General features: G+C 40.4%; 3 protein-coding genes across 3 annotated transcripts; 2 read left to right on the top strand and 1 right to left on the bottom strand.

The window, feature by feature from the left end:
• Positions 1-1,139: 1,139 nt before the first annotated feature.
• LOC130733419 (putative disease resistance protein RGA3) lies at positions 1,140-6,411 on the top strand. The gene is made up of 4 exons (XM_057585585.1): positions 1,140-4,681; positions 4,782-4,857; positions 5,065-5,655; positions 6,244-6,411. Exon 1 carries the CDS (start codon positions 1,278-1,280, stop codon positions 4,668-4,670), a length of 3,393 nt encoding a protein of 1,130 aa, XP_057441568.1. The 5' UTR covers positions 1,140-1,277; the 3' UTR covers positions 4,671-4,681; positions 4,782-4,857; positions 5,065-5,655; positions 6,244-6,411.
• Positions 6,411-8,570, top strand: LOC130715775 (putative disease resistance protein RGA3). Its single transcript, XM_057565922.1, has one exon. The coding sequence runs from the start codon at positions 6,411-6,413 to the stop codon at positions 8,568-8,570; it is 2,160 nt and encodes a 719-aa protein (XP_057421905.1).
• A 3,093-nt stretch (positions 8,571-11,663) lies between these two features.
• Positions 11,664-15,781, bottom strand: LOC130715852 (uncharacterized). Its single transcript, XM_057566029.1, has 2 exons — positions 15,572-15,781; positions 11,664-15,485 (listed from the first exon to the last, which is right to left on the bottom strand). Exons 1-2 carry the CDS (start codon positions 15,779-15,781, stop codon positions 11,664-11,666), a joined length of 4,032 nt encoding a protein of 1,343 aa, XP_057422012.1.
• Positions 15,782-18,631: the final 2,850 nt, after the last annotated feature.

The following is an 18,631-nucleotide window of genomic DNA, read 5'->3' on the forward strand; positions in this document are numbered from 1 at the left end:
TCTACAATATAAGTTCAGTTCTTTTCAGTGTCCCATTTAGCAGGCTCGTTTATTCCTTCTTGGGATAATCATCCAAGCCAAACTCAGGCCAGCTGATAGCTGTAATGGCTCTTGACTCTAGTCCATCAACACCATTGTGAAACAAAAGAATCTTCCAATGGAGAGGCCTACTTTTTTACCTAACTGATTCCTTTGTAAACATTGCTTTGTCCATATGTTTCATCTCAATGTTATTAGCTTAATGCATCTATAACATCCTTCGGCACTAGTGCAAACACACGTTAGCATGCACTTCAATAGAATCCAAACCTCTCTGAAAGGAATTTTAACTAAGATCAGCAAGAAAACTTGCACCCTCCGACCTAATGAGTTACAGCTCCTTAATGTACATGCGACAGTCTACTTTAGTACTCAACCCAAGCTAAACCATTCTCTGATCTTCTTCATAACTTTTGAGAATTTTCAACCATTTCTGACTCAGAATGAATTTGCAGCCCTTTCTGAAATAAGTTAGACATAAACTTAGCCCAAAATCTTTGGACAAACATTCGTTTTTTCTGCAAACTTGTATCTTAAAAATCAAAGATGTTCCAACGCTTCCCAACGTTTGTACTGGCAAGTGGTGGCTTGATTCAAGGATTTAATGCAAATTAGATTTCTAACTATTGGCAATTAAAATAAAATGATATGCTATGGAAGAAAATATGAACACTTTAAGTACAAAATTTAATATCACAAAATATTTGGATTGAAGAAAAAATGATACACTCAAACACTTTAGCTTTTGTTTGTAGTTAATTTAGACACTCAAAATAACACTAAACTCTCTTTAACACTTACAAGCTCGCTGGAGCTTTTCTTAAATTTTTCACACTCTTTACTTTTTAACTGAAAGTGCTTAACAATTGTTTAGAAGCTCCCCTAAATTAGATGTAGCAACTCTCATGAATTTCATTGATGCATATGTACTAATGGACAGCCATTATTTTTGACTTTTCAAAGTTCCAACCAATAAAGTAATCACAATAGACTTGTACTCTAACACGTTGCTAACTTTTGTATATTCATTGCCAAGTTGGGTGACTTTGGTCTTTTCAGCCTTCATGATTGGAATCCAATGACACTCGTATCTTCCTTGAAGTTTCCTTGATAAAGACTGCATTTAACTAGCTATTTCCAGACTTTTGCTACTACTATATCCACACTTTGCTTTAGAGCTCATCCAAGCAAAACCAGCCCCTGATCTTCTTCCCTTTTCAACTTTTGCATTTCTGAAAATGGCTGAGGCCTTACTAGGAGCTGTGTTTGAGAAATTGATCTCTCTAGCTCAGAATGAATTTGCAACCATCTCTGGAATCAAGGGAAAGGCTGAGAAGCTATCACACACTCTTGAACTGATCAAGGCTGTTGTTGAAGATGCTGAGAAGAAAGAGATAACAAACAAATCTATAAAGGTTTGGCTGCAGCAGCTCAAAGATGCTGTCTACGTCCTAGATGATATCCTTGATGAATGTTCCATAGAATCACTTCGACTTCAGGGATTGTCCTCTTTAAAACCAAAGAACATCAAGTTTCGCTATGAGATTGGCAACAAGCTGAAAGAGATTGCAAGGAGATTTGATGAGATTGCTGACTGTAAGAACAAGTTTGCTCTGCAAGAGGGTGTTAGGGAAAGGTCAACTGAAGTTGCTGAATGGCGCCAAACCAGCTCGTTCATTCCCCAACCTAAACTATATGGACGAGAAGATGATAAGAAGAAGATTCTGGAGTTTCTTCTCAGCCAAGCACGCGAGTCTGACTTCCTTTCCATCTATCCCATTGTCGGCTTAGGTGGCATGGGAAAAACAACACTTGCTCAAATGGTCTACAATGATGATCAGGTAACAAGCAATTTCAACATCAAAGTTTGGATTTGTGTTTCTGAAAATTTCTCTGTTCAAAGGATTTTGTGCTCCATCATAGAATCTATTACAAAAGCAAAACATGAATGCTTGAATTTAGATGTAACCGAAAGAAAGGTGCAAGAACTGTTGCAAGGTAAAAGATATTTGCTGGTTTTGGATGACGTGTGGAGAAAAGATGAAGAAATGGAATTTGGTTTAACCCAAGACAAATGGAATAAGCTGAAATGTTTGTTGTCATGTGCATCCAAAGGAGCTTCAATTTTAGTATCCACTCGCGATATGGAGGTTGCAGCCATCATGGGAACATGCCAAGCTCATCATTTGTGCGGTCTATCTGAGGATGAATGTTTAATGCTATTCAAACAATATGCATTTGGAACTGTAAAAGAGGAGCGTGAAGAGCTTGTAGCTATAGGCAAAGAGATAGTAAAGAAGTGCAGAGGATCACCTCTTGCAGCACAAGCACTAGGAGGTCTCTTGCACTCCAGGAATGAAGAAAAAGAATGGCTTGAAGTTATGAAAAGTGGGATTTGGAATTTAGCGGGTCAACATTCTATTTTGGCTGTCTTGAGATTGAGCTACTTTCATTTAACGCCAACAATAAGACAGTGTTTTGCATTTTGTGCCATGTTTCCTAAAGATACAGAAATCATGAAGGAAGATTTAATTCATCTTTGGATGGCTAATGGGTTTATATCACCAAGGGAAAACTTGGAGGTGGAAGATGTTGGCAATATGATTTGGAATGAATTGTATCAAAAATCATTCTTTCAAGATATGAAGTTGGTTGATTATTCAGATGTTATTCATTTCAAGATGCATGATCTTGTCCATGATCTTGCTCTTTCAATAATGGGGCAAGAGTGCATGGTTTTGGGAAACACAAACATGACAGATTTGTCAACAAGCACCCACCATGTTAGCTTTGACTCTGGTATGGATGTATTGTCACTCCACAAAAGTGCCTTGAAGAAAGTTGAATCCTTGAGAACATTTTACCAGTTAAAAGTCTCCTACAGCGTTTCTGGTTGCATCCCAATACACTGCAGCACTCTTCGGGTATTACGCACAAGTTCTTTTAATTTATCACCACTCAAGAATTTAATTCATTTGAGGTATTTGGAACTTTTCAAGCTTGAGATAGAAACCTTGCCCGACTCAATTTATAGCTTGCGGAAATTGGAAATCTTGAAATTGAGATCTTTGAAAAAACTTGTTTGTCTACCTAAAGACTTGACTTGCTTACAGGATCTTAGACATCTTGTCATTGAAGATTGTTATTCATTGTCTTGTATGTTCCCTAACATTGGGAAATTATCCCGTCTGAGAACGTTAAGTAAGTACATTGTCAGTTCAGAGATTGGGCATAGCCTGGCAGAATTACATGACTTAAAACTCAGAGGAAATTTGCGCATTGAAGGACTAGAAAATGTTGGCAGTTTATCCGAAGCTCAAGAGGCCAACTTGATGGGTAAAAAAGACATCCACAAATTACAGTTGATATGGAACAAGGAGGTCCACTCAAAGTCATATGCTACTAATCCGGAGCTAGTACTTAATGCTCTTCAACCTCACTCAAATCTCAAGAATTTGAAAATAGAGGACTATGCAGGATTAAAATTCCCAACCTGGATGGAAATGCTCACCAATTTAGTTTCTCTTGATCTTTATGGATGCAAGATGTGTGTGCGGCTTCCCTCACTTGGTAAACTGCCATATTTAAGAAGAATTGAAATAAGTGAAATGAATGATGTGCAGTACATGGATGATGACGAATCTTATGATGGTGTGGAGGTGAAAGCTTTCCCGTCATTAGAAGAACTCTCACTATCAGGATGCTCAAAGTTAGAGCGGTTGTTGAAAGTGGAAAGAGGAGAGAATTTCCCCTCTCTTTCTTATTTGGGAATTTCTGATTGCCCTAAACTTGAGTTGCCAAGCTGCTGCATTCCGTCACTCAAAAGCCTCGATCTAGTTGATTATACGAATGAGATACTGAGGTCCCTCTCAGGTTTCAATGGCCTTACCTCCCTTCGGCTTTACGCTGGCGATGTAGACCTGACATCCTTCCCGGTGGGAACATTGACTTGTCTTCAGACTCTGTCGATATCTGGTTTCGAGGTATTGAAGGAATTACCAAATGAAATCTTCAAAAGCCTCAACAATTTGGAGCATCTGGAAATCGTTAATTGTAGGAAGCTGGAGTCTTTACCAGAGCAAGGGTGGGAAGGTCTCCGCTCCCTTCGAACTCTGGAGATTTCGACATGTGGTGAATTGAAATCCTTGCCGGATGGTGTTCGACACCTCACTTCACTCCAGCTTTTGAACATCCGTTATTGTAGAAAGCTGGAGTCTTTACCAGAGCAAGGGTGGGAAGGTCTCCGCTCCCTTCGAACTCTGATTATTTGGGCATGTGGTGAATTGAAATCCTTGCCGGATGGTGTTCGACACCTCACTTCACTCCAGCTTTTGAACATCCGTTATTGTAGGAAGCTGGAGTCTTTACCAGAGCAAGGGTGGGAAGGTCTCCGCTCCCTTCGAACTCTGATTATTTGGGGATGTGGTGAATTGAAATCCTTGCCGGATGGTGTTCGACACCTCACTTCACTCCAGCTTTTGAGTATTGCGCTCTGCCCATTAGCCGAGAGGTGTAAAGACGGAACAGGGGAGGATTGGGACAAGATAGCACACGTTTCCAAAGTACAAATTATTAATTCTTCAGACTCTATTTCTGATTCAATTTTTGAAGAGGACTCAGACTCAGACTGATTCTGAATTCGGTGAGCTCTCTTTTCCCGAACAACTCCCGCTTTTTCTGTTTTTACTTTTCTCGTTGGGTAGTAATGTAAGTAATACATATATCTTTTTATGTTTTTGCAGGCTTGTAATTCTAATTCAACACCAATTTGGTTACTCTGCTATTTCTGATTCAATTTTTGGTTAATACCCAATCGAGGTGTGTGATTGTTAATGTATATTTGAACTTTTTTGAATATTATACTGCTTCTGCATGCACTTCTACTGGTTCAAATGTGTGGAAAATTTACTAAATTATTACCTTTCTACTGGTTCTTCTTAGGAATTTATTTGTGTATCACTTTCTAAGGATGATTTAGTGGATTAGTGGTTAACTACCTTGTGTATATTGTGAAATTTAACTCAGGAGCAAAGAAGGGAAATAAGAATTGATTAGTCATGATGAAAAGGAGGTGGAAAAGGCCTGCAATAACAAAGAAAACCAGCAATGACAGCAAGCTAAAATTGCAGAATATGAAGAACATGATGAAAAGGAACTTTTTGTTAACAATTATAATGCTGCAGAGAGTGTGACATGGATTTCTCATGTATAATCTTTCCTGAAACTGGAAAAGGTCATTTCCAAGGTGACCAACAGACAGAAAAATTGTAGTTGGCACTTCAAGTCTTCAACAGATGTGAAACTAATCATGGATGATTTTTCAGTTCCTGGAATTAGCCGAATGGTGTCCAACACCTCACTTCACTCCAGCTTTTGAGAATTCAGGACTGCCCAACATTAGCTGAGAGGTGTAAGGAGGGAACAGAGGTGGATTCGGACAAGATAGCGCACGTTCCCAAAGTTGAATTCTGCAACGCGTAATTTTGCCTAATGGGGGAGAACTTGAACAACAATTTGGGTACTCTGCTATTTCTGATTCTATTTTTGGTTAATACATATCAGATGTCTTTGATCTTCCTTTTGGAGACTGGATTCCCTGACCAACTCTCAATCGAGGTGTGTGATAAATATTACAATCCTCTATTATAATTATTTGTTTTTTATTGTTTACAATTTTTGACTTTGTGTGTGGGTTTGATGAATATGGTATGGCCTGTTACAATCTTTTTGCAGTATTTATGTGAACTTGAATTATTTTGATTGATGATGTTTGTTGGACCTGCAAATTTTTGAGGTATTGTAGGTTAAGTAGTGTAGGAAACTTTGATGATTTGTGTGAGTGTGTTCTTTATTCATGCTTTATGTGTCGTGTCATGTTAATTCATGATGCTTAAAACATTTATCTGAAGAGCAAAATTACAATTTGAATTGCTTTGCTTGCTATATGGTAGTGTATGTTGTTTGTGAAGTTGGTAAGATTAGATTGAAAATTGATGATGTATATTGATCTGTCATAACTCATTGACTTGTTGATGTATATTTGAACTTTCTGAATATTCTACTGGTTCAAATGTGTGGCAAATTTTCTATATGAATACATTTTTGCACAAGTTTAGGAATTTATTTGTGTATCACTTACTAAGGATGATGTTAGTGATTAACTAGCTTGTGTATATTGTGACCATATCTCCTGCTTTGCTTCAGTGCTCAAAAGAACCCTTCAAATGGAGAGGCAGCCAACCCAGGGAGAGAAGCTTTCGGCCATAAAAGCAAACTGTCAAGTTGAGCTTTCTCTAGATGAATGTGTGATGATTCTCAGTCATAAGAGAGAATTCCACAGGCTCCCTTGAAGACCTTATAGATATTGCGATATGGAGGTTGCAACAATTATGGGAACATGCCAAGCTCATCATTTGTGTGGTCTCTCTGAGGATGAATGTTGGATGCTATTCAAACAATATGCATTTGGAACTGTAAAAGAAGAACGTGCAGAGCTTGTAGCTATTGGCAAAGAGATAGTAAAGAAATGCGGAGGATCACCTCTTGCAGCACAAGCACTAGGAGGTCTCTTACACTCAAGGAATGAAGAAAAAGAATGGCTTGAAGTTATGAAAAGTGGGATTTGGAATTTAGCGGGTGAAAATTCTATTTTTGCTGTCTTGAGATTGAGCTACTTTCATTTAACGCCAACAATAAGACAGTGTTTTGCATTTTGTGCCATGTTTCCTAAAGATACAGAAATCATGAAGGAAGATTTAATTCATCTTTGGATGGCTAATGGGTTTATATCACCAAGGGAGAACTTGGAGGTGGAAGATGTTGGCAATATGATTTGGAATGAATTGTATCAAAAATCATTCTTTCAAGATATGAAGTTGGTTGATTATTCAGATGTTATTCATTTCAAGATGCATGATCTTGTCCATGATCTTGCTCAATCAATAATGGGGCAAGAGTGCATGGTTTTGGGCAGTGCAAACATGACAGATTTGTCAAGAAGCACCCACCATGTTGGTTTTGGCTCTGATCGGGATGTATCCTTGCTGCACAAGCGCGCCTTGAAGAAAGTTGAATCCTTGAGAACACTTTATCAATTAAATGTGAACAGCGGAACTTCTGGTTGCTTCCCAATACACTGCATCACTCTACGGGTATTGCGCTCAAGTTCTTCCAACTTATCATCACTCAAGAGTTTGATTCATTTGAGGTATTTAGAACTTTCCGAGCTTGAGATAGAAACCTTGCCCGACTCAATTTATAGCTTGCGGAAATTGGAAATCTTGAAGTTGATTAATTTGAAAAAACTTGTTTGTCTACCTAAAGACTTGACTTGCTTACAAGAACTTAGACATCTTGTCATTGAAAGTTGTTGTTCATTGTCTTGTATGTTCCCTAACATTGGAAAATTATCCTATCTGAGAACGTTAAGTAAGTACATTGTCTCTTCAGAGATAGGGCATAGCCTGACAGAATTACATGACTTAAAACTGAGAGGAAATTTGCGCATTGAAGGTCTAGAAAATGTTGGCAGTTTATCAGAAGCTCAAGATGCCAACTTGATGGGTAAAAAAGACGTCCACAAATTAGAGTTGATATGCGACAAGCTGTTTCACACAAAGCCATATGCTACTAATCCGGAGCTAGTACTTAATGCGCTTCAACCTCACTCAAATCTCAAGAATTTGAGAATAGAATACTATGCTGGATTACAATTACCGACCTGGATGGAAATGCTCACCAATTTAGTTTCTCTAAAGCTTTATGGATGCGAGATGTGTGTGCGGCTTCCCTCACTTGGTAAACTACCATATTTAAGAAGAATTGAAATAAGTGAAATGAAAGATGTGCAGTACATGGATGATGACGAATCTTATGATGGTGTGGAGGTGAAAGCTTTCCCGTCATTAGAAGAACTCTCACTATGGCGGTGCTTAAAGTTAGAGCGGTTGTTGAAAGTGGAAAGAGGAGAGAATTTCCCCTGTCTTTCTTGTTTGGAAATTCAGAAATGCCCTAAACTTGAGTTACCATGCATTCCATCACTGAAAATGCTCGAGTTAAGTAATTATACGAATGAGTTACTGAGGTCACTCTCAGGTTTCAATGGCCTTACCTCCCTTTGGCTTTACGATGGCGATGTAGACCTGACATCCTTCCCGGTGGGAACATTGACTTGTCTTCAGACTCTGTCGATATCTGGTTTCGAGGTATTGAAGGAATTACCAAATGAAATCTTCAAAAACCTCAACAATTTGGAGCATCTGAGCATCTGGTGGAGCAGCGAGCTGGAGTCTTTACCAGAGCAAGGGTGGGAAGGTCTTCGCTCCCTTCGAACTCTGCAGATTGTGGGATGTGGTGAATTGAAATCCTTGCCGGATGGTGTTCGACACCTCACTTCACTCCAGGTTTTGAGTATTGGTAACTGCCCAGCATTAGCCGAGAGGTGTAAAGAGGGAACAGGGGAGGATTGGGACAAGATAGCGCACGTTCCCAAAGTACAAATTGATTTCGAAGAGGACTCAGACTCAGACTGATTCTGAATTCGGTAACGTCTCTTTTCCCGAACAACTCCCGCTTTTTCTGTTATTACTTTTCTCGTTGGGTAGTAATGTAATGTAAGTAATACATATATGTTTTTATGTTTTTGCAGGCTTGTAATTCTAATTCAACACCAATTTGGTTACTCTGCTATTTCTGATTCAATTGCTTAATGCTTTTTGGGTAAGCTCTCTATTTCTGATTCAATTTTTGGTTAATACATATTATTGGTTTACAATTTTGGGCTTTGTGTGTGGGTTTGATGAATTTTGGTATGTCCTGTTGTAATCTTTTGGCTGAATTTATGTGAACTTCAATTATTTTGATTCATGATGTTTGTTGGAACTGCAAATTTTTTAGGTTTTGTAGGAAACTTTGATGATTTGAGTGGGTGTGCTCTTTATTCATGCTTTATGTTGTTTGTGTAGAATAATTAGATTGAAATTTGATGATGTATATTGCTCTGTCACAACTCATTGATTTGTTGTATATTTGAACTTGAATTTTTATCAATAATGTAGTTTTTCTGGTTTGGAGTTGGCTATAAATACAATGGGGGAGTTGTATGAGTTCACCAGCTTGGTTCTGCGTGCAATTCTACTGGTTCAAATGTGTACACAAGAAAGAACTTCAATGCCTAAAGAACATTGAAATATCAGCCAGAAGAAGATGTGGCTGATGTTATGCCTGCAACCCTTGCTCAGGTATGTGCCTAAAGAACATTTTAATATCAGCTAAGTATTTGTTTTAATTGAATACATAACTTCAACCAGATATAATTTTGAAGAAAGTGGTAGTGGTCAACACAAAAGCCTTTGCTTATAAAACTTGTTGAAATTCAATGTTCTTGGAAACACAGTGGAATGTGTGGCAAATTTTCTATATCATGAACTCTGCTGTTTGAGCGATGTACCGATTGAAATCCTTGCCGGATGGTGTTCAAAACCTCACTTCACTTGAGCTTTTAAGAGAGGTGTGGGGAGGGAACAGGGGAGGATTGTGAAAAGATAGCGCACATTCCCAAAGTAGAAGTTATTGTATATGAAAGATAGTGTTTATTCTTATCTTAGCTGCTCCCAATTCGGTAAGCTCTCTCTTCTACGTGTAATTTTGCCTAATTTGGTTGCTCTGTTATTTCTGATTCAATTTTTGGTTATTACTTATCAGACGTCTTTGATCTTCCCTTTGGTGACTGGATTCCCTGGCAAGCTAGCAAGAGCATCGTTGAAGATAGTTGACCAGCTCCCAATAGAGGTGTGTGATAAATATTAAAATCCTCTATTATAATTATTTGTTTTTCATTGTTTTAAATTTTGGACTTTGTGTGTGGATTTGGTGAATATGGTATAGCCTGTTACAAACTTTTTTCTGAATGGGTGTGGTCTTTATAAATGCTTTTAGTGTCATGAAATTTTAATAGATGATATGTAAGGCATTTATCTTAAGTACAAAACTACAATTTGAATTTGTTTGCTTTGCTTACTATATGATAGTGTTTGTTGATTTTGCTATATGATAGCGCACGTTCCCAAAGTTGAATTCTGCCATGCGTAATTTTGCCTAATGGGGGAGAAATTGAACACCAATTTGGGTACTCTGCTATTTTTTATTCTATTTTTGGTTAATACATATCAGACGTTGTTGATCTTCCTTTTGGAGACTGGATTCCCTGACCAACTCCCAGTCGAGGTGTGTGATAAATATTACAATCCTCTATTTTTAATTTTTTGTTTTTTATTGTTTACAATTTTTGACTGTGTGTGGGTTTGATGAATATGGTATGGCCTGTTACAATCTTTTTTCTGTATTTATGTGAACTTGAATTATTTTGATTGATGATGTTTGTTGGACCTGCAAGTTTTTGAGGTTTTGTAGGTTAAGTAGTGTAGGAAACTTTGATGATTTGAGTGAGTGTGTTCTTTATTCATGCTTTATGTGTCGTGTAATGTATATTGATCTGTCAGAACTCATTGATTTGTTGATGTATATTTGAACTTGAATTTGAACTTTCTGAATATTCTACTGGTTCTGCATGCATTTTACTGGTTCAAATCAGTGGCAAATTTTCTATATAAATACATTTTTGCAACAAGTTTAGGAATTTATTCCTGTATCACTTACTAAGGATGATGTTAGTGGTTAACTAGCTTGTTTATATTAATAAACACAGTGGAAGAACTATCTCCTGCATCAGTACTCAAAAGAACCCTTCATATGGGGAGGCAGCCAACCAAGGGAGAGAAGCTTTATGCATAAAAGCAAACTGTGAAATTGAGCTTGCTCTCAATGAATGTGTGACGATTCTCAATCATATGAGAAGACTAAAAAGATATAGTGAGAGAGCTGCTTCTTTCTACTTCTCATGGTTTTTCCAGTACTGTCAAATTCAGTGCTTCAAGAAGAATTCCTTCATGGAATTGCATTGTGGGAGAGAATTTCAAAGGTCAAATTCACTCTGTCTAGCATACTGGTAACTGAAGGTGATCATTTGCAGCTTGAAAGGATCCATAATGGATTGTGTATAATGTTGTTAAGAGAGAAGGCTTAAGACCTTCAAATAGGAGTCATGATTTTGAACTTACAGCAATGAAGCTGCTGAGCGTGTCCAAATTGATCTCCAAAGAAAGAGATTGATGCTGCTAGCTCAACTTCTGAATATGAAAATGATGAGTCGACACCAGCTAGGTTCCTCTGACACAGATGATAGTTAGTTCAAAAGATAAATTCTTTTTCATGCTTTTTATTTAATATTTTGGTTGTATTGCTTTCTCCATTGTAAATAGTAAGAAATCTGGTCTTGGAAGGTCTCTATTCATGATTTGACTGGCATGATTCACCATTTGGTTCCTCACTAAATGTAATTAGTGGGTGTTTGGAAATACAATATATTTTTCACATTGGAAAAAGTTGCTCTTAATAGTTTTTGTGAAGGGAGAAGTTGTCTGGAATCAGAAATGTTTGTTTTTTTGGTAAATTGAATCAGAAATGTTTGATGCTGAATGGAGATAACTTTCTTATTCCAAGGCCTTTTATTGACTGACTCTAAAATAAATCTGTCTCTTTTTTTTGAACAGAACATCATTCATAAATTAAGAAGGCACAAAGGCCAATACATCAGAGTTCAAAATAGCAGTTAAACCCGGAGGACCTTCCTCCACCCAAACCACATTCGATAGAGAGGAAGCATTCCGTGCCATAAAGTCCGCCGCAGAATTTCCTTCTCTACGAACAAAACTAAGGTCTACATAATCAAATAAATGCATTAAATTAAAACAATCTGCAATAACAGTAAATAAAATAGATGAGCCTCTTCTTTTCTTCCAAGCCTGATGAAGCAATAAACTATCAGTTTCAAATTGCACCCTCCTAAAGCCAAGTTGTGTTGCCAAAACCATTGCCCACCTTAAGCTGAGAGCTTCTCCTAGAGTAGCCGAGAGAACCACAGTAGGAAACAAAGATGCAGCAGCCAAAATATCACCATTATAGTCCCTTGCTACACACCCAAACCCTGCAATCTTGCTCTGATTTGTTGCAGCATCAATGTTCATCTTCACGCGACCCCGTGGTGGTCTTCTCCACCTGGTTGTGTGCGCTCGACGATCGCCTGCATCCCTTGTTGTACCAGCTCCTGGATCAAAAGGGCACACTAGAGATTGGAAGCGCGAGACCACGTTCCTCCACCTGAATTCATAGCCCTCGAACACCACCTTATTCCTAGCTTCCCAAATGGCACATAAAACTGTTTGAACCGCAGCCACCACCTCCTTATCACGGGTTTGCAGAACCTGCCCCATGAAAGCATGGAATGAAACTCCGTCATCAATCCTCACTCCAAGTTCCGTCCCAAACCACGTCGCACGCACCACCTCACAACGCAGGAACAAGTGGTCCAGCGTCTCTTCCTCGACCCCACAAATGGCGCAACACGGGTCGATATCTAGTCCCCGCCTGCGAAGAGAGTGTCTAACTGGTACAGCTCCAACCCAGACTCTCCAAGCTAGTTGTTTACAGCGAGGAAGCGCTGGAGATTTCCAAAACAAACACCACTGGGCTTCCGACAAAGTAGGTGCACTAGAAGATGAAGGAGAGCTCCTTGACACCTTTTCCTGTAAAAATTGATAACCTGATTTTGCGCAGTAAATTCCATCTTGTGCAGCAGCCCAAAACAAAGCATCTTCCATTTGATGAAGAGGAAGAGGGACGGAAATAATCCTTTCCGCTGTTGCTGGGCAAAAAGTCCATTCAATAAGAGCCTTATTCCAACCTCTACCAGACGGCAGTAAGAGATCCGCAACAAGCCGGAGATTATGTTCAGCAGCCACATCCTGACGGTAGCTAAGTGGGGGCCCAGTTGGGAGCCAATTATCCTCCCAAATTCTCACGTTCTTGCCATCACCTACCCTCCAACAACACCCCTCGTCAAACATCCAAGACGTTTTTTGAATACTTGACCAAGCATAGCTTGGGCGGTATCCTTTCCTCGCCTGCATCAAGGACGTCGCCGGATAATACACAGCCTTGTAAGTTCGGGCTAGAATTGATTCCGGATTACTGTAAATCCGCCACCAATTTTTTGCCACTAAAGCTAAATTAAAGGATTTAAATCCTCTAAAGCCGAGACCCCCTTCTAATTTGGGCCGGCAAAGTTTTCCCCAGTTCAACCAATGAAGCCCCTTTTTGGAGGCATCCCCTCCCCAAAAGAAGCGAGCAATCATCCCCTCAATCTCCTGACACAAACTATCAGGTAATATAAAGCATGACATTACATATGATGGGATGGCCTGAGCCACCGCCTTGATAAGCACCTCTCTCCCTGCGCGCGACAGTGTTTTTTCTTTCCAACCTTTGAGCTTTTTCCACACTCTATCTTTAATAAACCTGAAAACTTGGGTTTTAGACCTTCCAATAATGGTTGGTAAACCCAAGTACCTGTCATAGCTTTCCACTGCCTTTACTCCCAACATCTGTTGTAAATCTTGAAAACAATTCTCCAGCACATTGCGGCTAACTGAAAGCATCGACTTGTCGAAGTTTATCATCTGCCCAGAGGCTCTTTCGTAGGTTGCAAGAATGTTTTGTACACATTCTGCCTCCTCCAAAGAAGCCCGAGCAAATAGAATGCTGTCATCTGCAAATAAAAGATGGGAAATTATTGGTGCACCTCTCGCAATTTTAATCCCATGCAAGGTTGAGGCTGCTATGGATCTTTGAATCAAAGCAGAGAAAGCCTCACCACAAAGAATAAATAAATAAGGGGACAAAGGGTCACCTTGTCGCAAACCCCTCTTGGGTGCGAAATACGGTTGTGGATTACCATTAAGCATAATCGAGAACCTAACAGTCATGATACAATTCATAATAAGAGTTACCCAACTTGCTGGGAACCCCATATGAGCAAGCACCGCCCTTAAAAACGGCCACTCGACTCTGTCATAAGCCTTGGACATGTCAAGCTTCAGAGCCATCATACCTCTTTTACCTGTAACCCTCTTCTTCATGTAGTGAAAGCACTCATAGGCAATAAGAGCATTGTCCGTGATCAAGCGACCCGGGACAAACGCACTTTGTGCTTCACTAATGAGATCAGGCAGAATCAATTTCATCCTATTGGCCAGCACCTTAGTAATTAATTTAAACAACACGTTGCAAAGGCTAATAGGCCTAAATTGGTTTGCATGCACAGACTTCTTAACCTTAGGGATAAGCACCAAAAGTGTTTGATTAATCATAGCTGGTGAAAGCGTTCCATTGAGCACCTGAAGGCAAAAGGCAGCAACCTCATCCCCCACTATGTGCCAAAACTTTTGATAGAACAGTGCCGGAAAGCCATCTATCCCCGACGCTTTTATCGGATGCATCTGAAACAATGCTTCCTCAATGTCCTCCTTTGTGAACGGGTCCAACAGCACGGACCTGTGAGCATCAGTCACCCTGTTACCAACCAAAGAAGCCACCTCCTCTATTCCTGTAGGATTAGAGGACGTGAACAAGTCCTCAAAGTAATCCGTCAGAACTCTAGCAATATCAACCTCCCTCGCGTACTTCGTGCCTCTATCGTCCACAATTTCTTCAATACAATTTCTCTTCTTCCACTGGGAGGCTTTTTTATGGAAGAAACTAGTATTTCTGTCACCATGCTTGAGCCAGTTCGCCCTTGACCGTTGTCCCCAACGGATCTCTTCTTGCTTTAGAAGCTCATCCAACTCCTTTTCCGCATCTCCGATTGCCAAATGGATCTGATCTGTATGAGGGCTCCGTTGTAGGCGTTGCAACAAGGCCCTTGTCTCAGCAATCCGTTTAGGGAGATCGCCATACTTAGCCTTCCCCCAAGTATCAAGAGCTTGACCTAGACCTGCAATTCTGTCAGTAAGCGTTAATTCTGTATCGCCCCATGCCTCCGTGACAATCTCCGCACAATCATCACCACTCTGCAACCATACCTCTTCAAAACGAAAGAGATTAACCCTTTGCCTTCTGAAATCTTGTCTGCGTCTTCCACACTGGAGAACAATCGGACTATGATCCGATTGGTGTCGGATTAAATGGAAAACCGATGACACCTGCCATAACTCTTGCCACGCCTCATTCACCAGGGCATAATCTAATCGTTCCTCAATCGTTGCCGGTTGGGTTCGATTATTAGTCCAAGTGAAAGAGTTCCCTCTACCATCCACCCTAGAAAGCCCACAATCTGTACAAGCTTGGGTTGCCACCTGCAACTGGTCAAAGTTGGGAGGATCACCTCCAAGCTTGTCAGCCGGGGAAAGTATGTCATTAAAATCGCCAATGCATAGCCACGGAGTGTTAGAATCCGGCTTGTAGCGACGGATTAAAGCCCAGGTTCTGACTTTATCTTGAGTCTCCGGGAAGCCATACACAGCTAAAACCTGCATAACAGCAGACGGATAGTCCTGGTGGACCACCGTAAAAAGAATATGATGCAACGAGGCATTCACAATAGTTACATCAACCTCATTCTTCCAGAGTAGACAAAGACCCCCGCTCGGGATCTCCCCCTACCCGCACACTGAACTGGAAAAATGTTACCAAGCCCACTCATCCCTCTGTGGGTCAACATCTCTGAATTGTACAATTTTGTCTCCATCAAGAACACCAGATCGGGAGCTTCTGAGTGGATGAGCTTACGCAAAGCCCGTACTGCCTCTATGTTCCCAAGCCCACGACAGTTCCATGACAAGAATCTCATTGAGGTTGGCGGGGCTGTCCCGCAGCCGCCGCCGAGCCCAATCCACTATCAGTATTAAGTCTCTTCAAGGGAGGTGAGATGCTTGATTTTGTGCCGCCTTGTGTTGAAGAGGAACCACTTGGCCGCTTCCTACTGTACTGATCATTATTGTAACCATGAGAGGCACCCCCAATATGAATACCACCCATCCTTGTCTTCACGTTCTCTGTCTCATTCAAAAAGTCTTCTGCCTCCTTCATAATCTTTGTGTTGAACTCAGAATCATTTGGTGCCACCTCATGTTCAATCAGGTCATCTAGGAACTCATCCTCTAACTCCTCAATTGGTGACTTCCCTTTGTTTTTTCCTCCTTCTGCCTTGTCTTTCACGTTCTGGTTCACATTATTCCCATTCTCTCTCGGGTTCCTTGCCAGTTGGTGATGATCACGTTCCCTTCCTCCATGATTTGAATTCCCACCACCACGGTACCTATTGTCATTATTTCCGCCACCTTCGCGTTGGCCAGCCGGTGTGCGTGCCCTCATCCACGCCCCAAACCTCTGTTGCCCACCCTCACCCACGCCCGCAAGCATGCAATCGTTATCCAAGTGGTCTAGGCGACCACACCTGAAGCAGAAGTTGTGAAGCTTTTCATATTTAAAAACAGCCGTGTAAGGTGGCTTCCCCCCTGCGGCTACCAGTTTCCCTTTCCTCAGTGGTTGATCAAGGCTCACCCACACTCGGATTCTAAGACATTCTCCGCTGCGCCTCCGATCCCAATCCAGGAAGCCAGCAAAATTTCCAGCAAGAGAGCGAGCAACCTTCTCAGTCCGAAATGTGTAAGGGAGACCGTGAACTTGTACCCAGAAGGGTATCTGGGTCATCGGTATATCCACGGGATTGACATTCACGTCAAACACATTCAGCGCCAACATGTGGCGATCAAAGAACCACGGTCCAGATTTAAGGACAAGGTCCCTATCTTTAGTCTTTTTGAATCTGAATGAGAACAGGTTAGCGCCCACCTGCCGGATCTCTTCACAGTTTCGCGACTGCCACAATGGTTGCAGCGCTGCCCGGAAAGGGCCAGCGCTTACCCTTGCCTTGGTTAGAACCTTCCCGAGTAGCCACACGTCGTCCTCCAGCGCCGGCTCCACCTCCAGTGCCCCCACGTCCAACACCTCTGTTTCATCCCCTTCCAGGATGATATCATGCAGCCTTTCCATAATCGCACGTGGCAGAAGTAGTGATGCTTGAAATAGCAAGGACTTATGCACACCGTTTGACAGGAAACAACAAGACAGACCGCGGGGTCACAGTCTAATAAGAGTAGTAATCTCCCCGTACGTCGTCGCTCGCTCCACACACTCCTGGTTCGCTGACTGCCGTCGTGATTCTTGACCGCCGCCGTCAACTTTGGTGTTAAACCCTAGACGTTGACTCTTTTTCCCAAACCCTAGGAGAGTCGCACGCTGGGAACATTTTAACAATATGCTCACATCCGGTCTCTGGTTTCTCTGCTCATGTTGTTTCCAACATGAATTCTTAAGTGTTTTTCTTGGTAATAAACTGGCTATTATGGGGGTTATAATTTTAATGTAGTGTGGATAAACGTTGAATAACTAATCAATATAATTTATAACTTTGTCTCGGAACATGTTTTACAAAAATAATTGAACTATAAGTTGCAATTTGTAGGCATATCTATCTGCTAGAGTAGACATCTTTTTTATTTAGAACACGATATTCACTGCTGATAACAATGACTAAACTACCTTGTTGCGGATACTTGCACCAAATGGTAAACGGCTGACCATGAAATGTGTTTCATTCCCGGGACGAGGATCAAACTTCCAACCTCATTGTTAATGGAGGTGGTGATCAATGTCAAGTTTTTGGTATCGTCAATGTTAAGTTTAAACCTTGAGCTGAAAATTGATTTGGGTTACTCAAAAATTGATCTAACACTAGCTTTTGGTATGAAAAAATTCTTCTAGAAAAGCAAAATCCCTCTTTATCAATTAGCTTACAAATGATTGAATGCTTGTATCTAAATTTCAGCCCAATTGAGATTTCTTCATCAACAAAATAAATATATAAATATAAGGTTGTGAGCACAATCTTTGACTTCCTCCATTCCTTTTTTTCTGTCACAATTTTAAAAGATTTTTGTTCCTATTTATCAAATTTCAATAAAACATTAATTATGTTTTTACTAATTACACCTTAACTTATAATGATTATTAATAGTCATAAATAAATAAATAAAATATGGAGTCAAAATTAAAGCGTTTGGTAGATAGGTTGAAACGGAACGGAACGGGACATATGTGTTATGTTATGTGTTTGTCATGGTTTTTAGATGGAACGGAACGGAACAAAAGGCTCCTAGAACAGGACATTTTGGTTCCTTGAAAAAGGGTGAACGGAAGAGAACGGAACAGAACACCCTCCCATTTGCATTCCTTATTGGTATATATAAGATTTCTTTGTGTTGGATCTTTCGTAGTGGATTACATAAACACCATCACAAAGGTAACAAACCCAACACTCACTTGCACTTGCATCCACAGTATCAAGTATTTCACTTGACTGATATAAGCCATTATAACTGCATCAGAGAAACCCATACTCACACTCAAGATGCTTGATGAAATCACAAAGCATTGCTTCGGTCTCACAGTCAAGATTAATTAAACTAGTTCTTCCATCTTTACCTACCATTATGTTTGAATACTGTTGGCGCCAATGTTAACTGACATTGGTGTTCCCTTGGAAGCAAAAAGTGAACTAGACTCGTGGATTGAGATGAATATGTTTTCACATGAACTCAGTTGGTATCTAAACACAAGCGTAAGAATCATACAAAAG

The sequence above is a fragment of the Lotus japonicus genome, chromosome 1 (genome assembly GCF_012489685.1).
Source record: "Lotus japonicus ecotype B-129 chromosome 1, LjGifu_v1.2".
NCBI lineage: Eukaryota > Viridiplantae > Streptophyta > Magnoliopsida > Fabales > Fabaceae > Lotus > Lotus japonicus.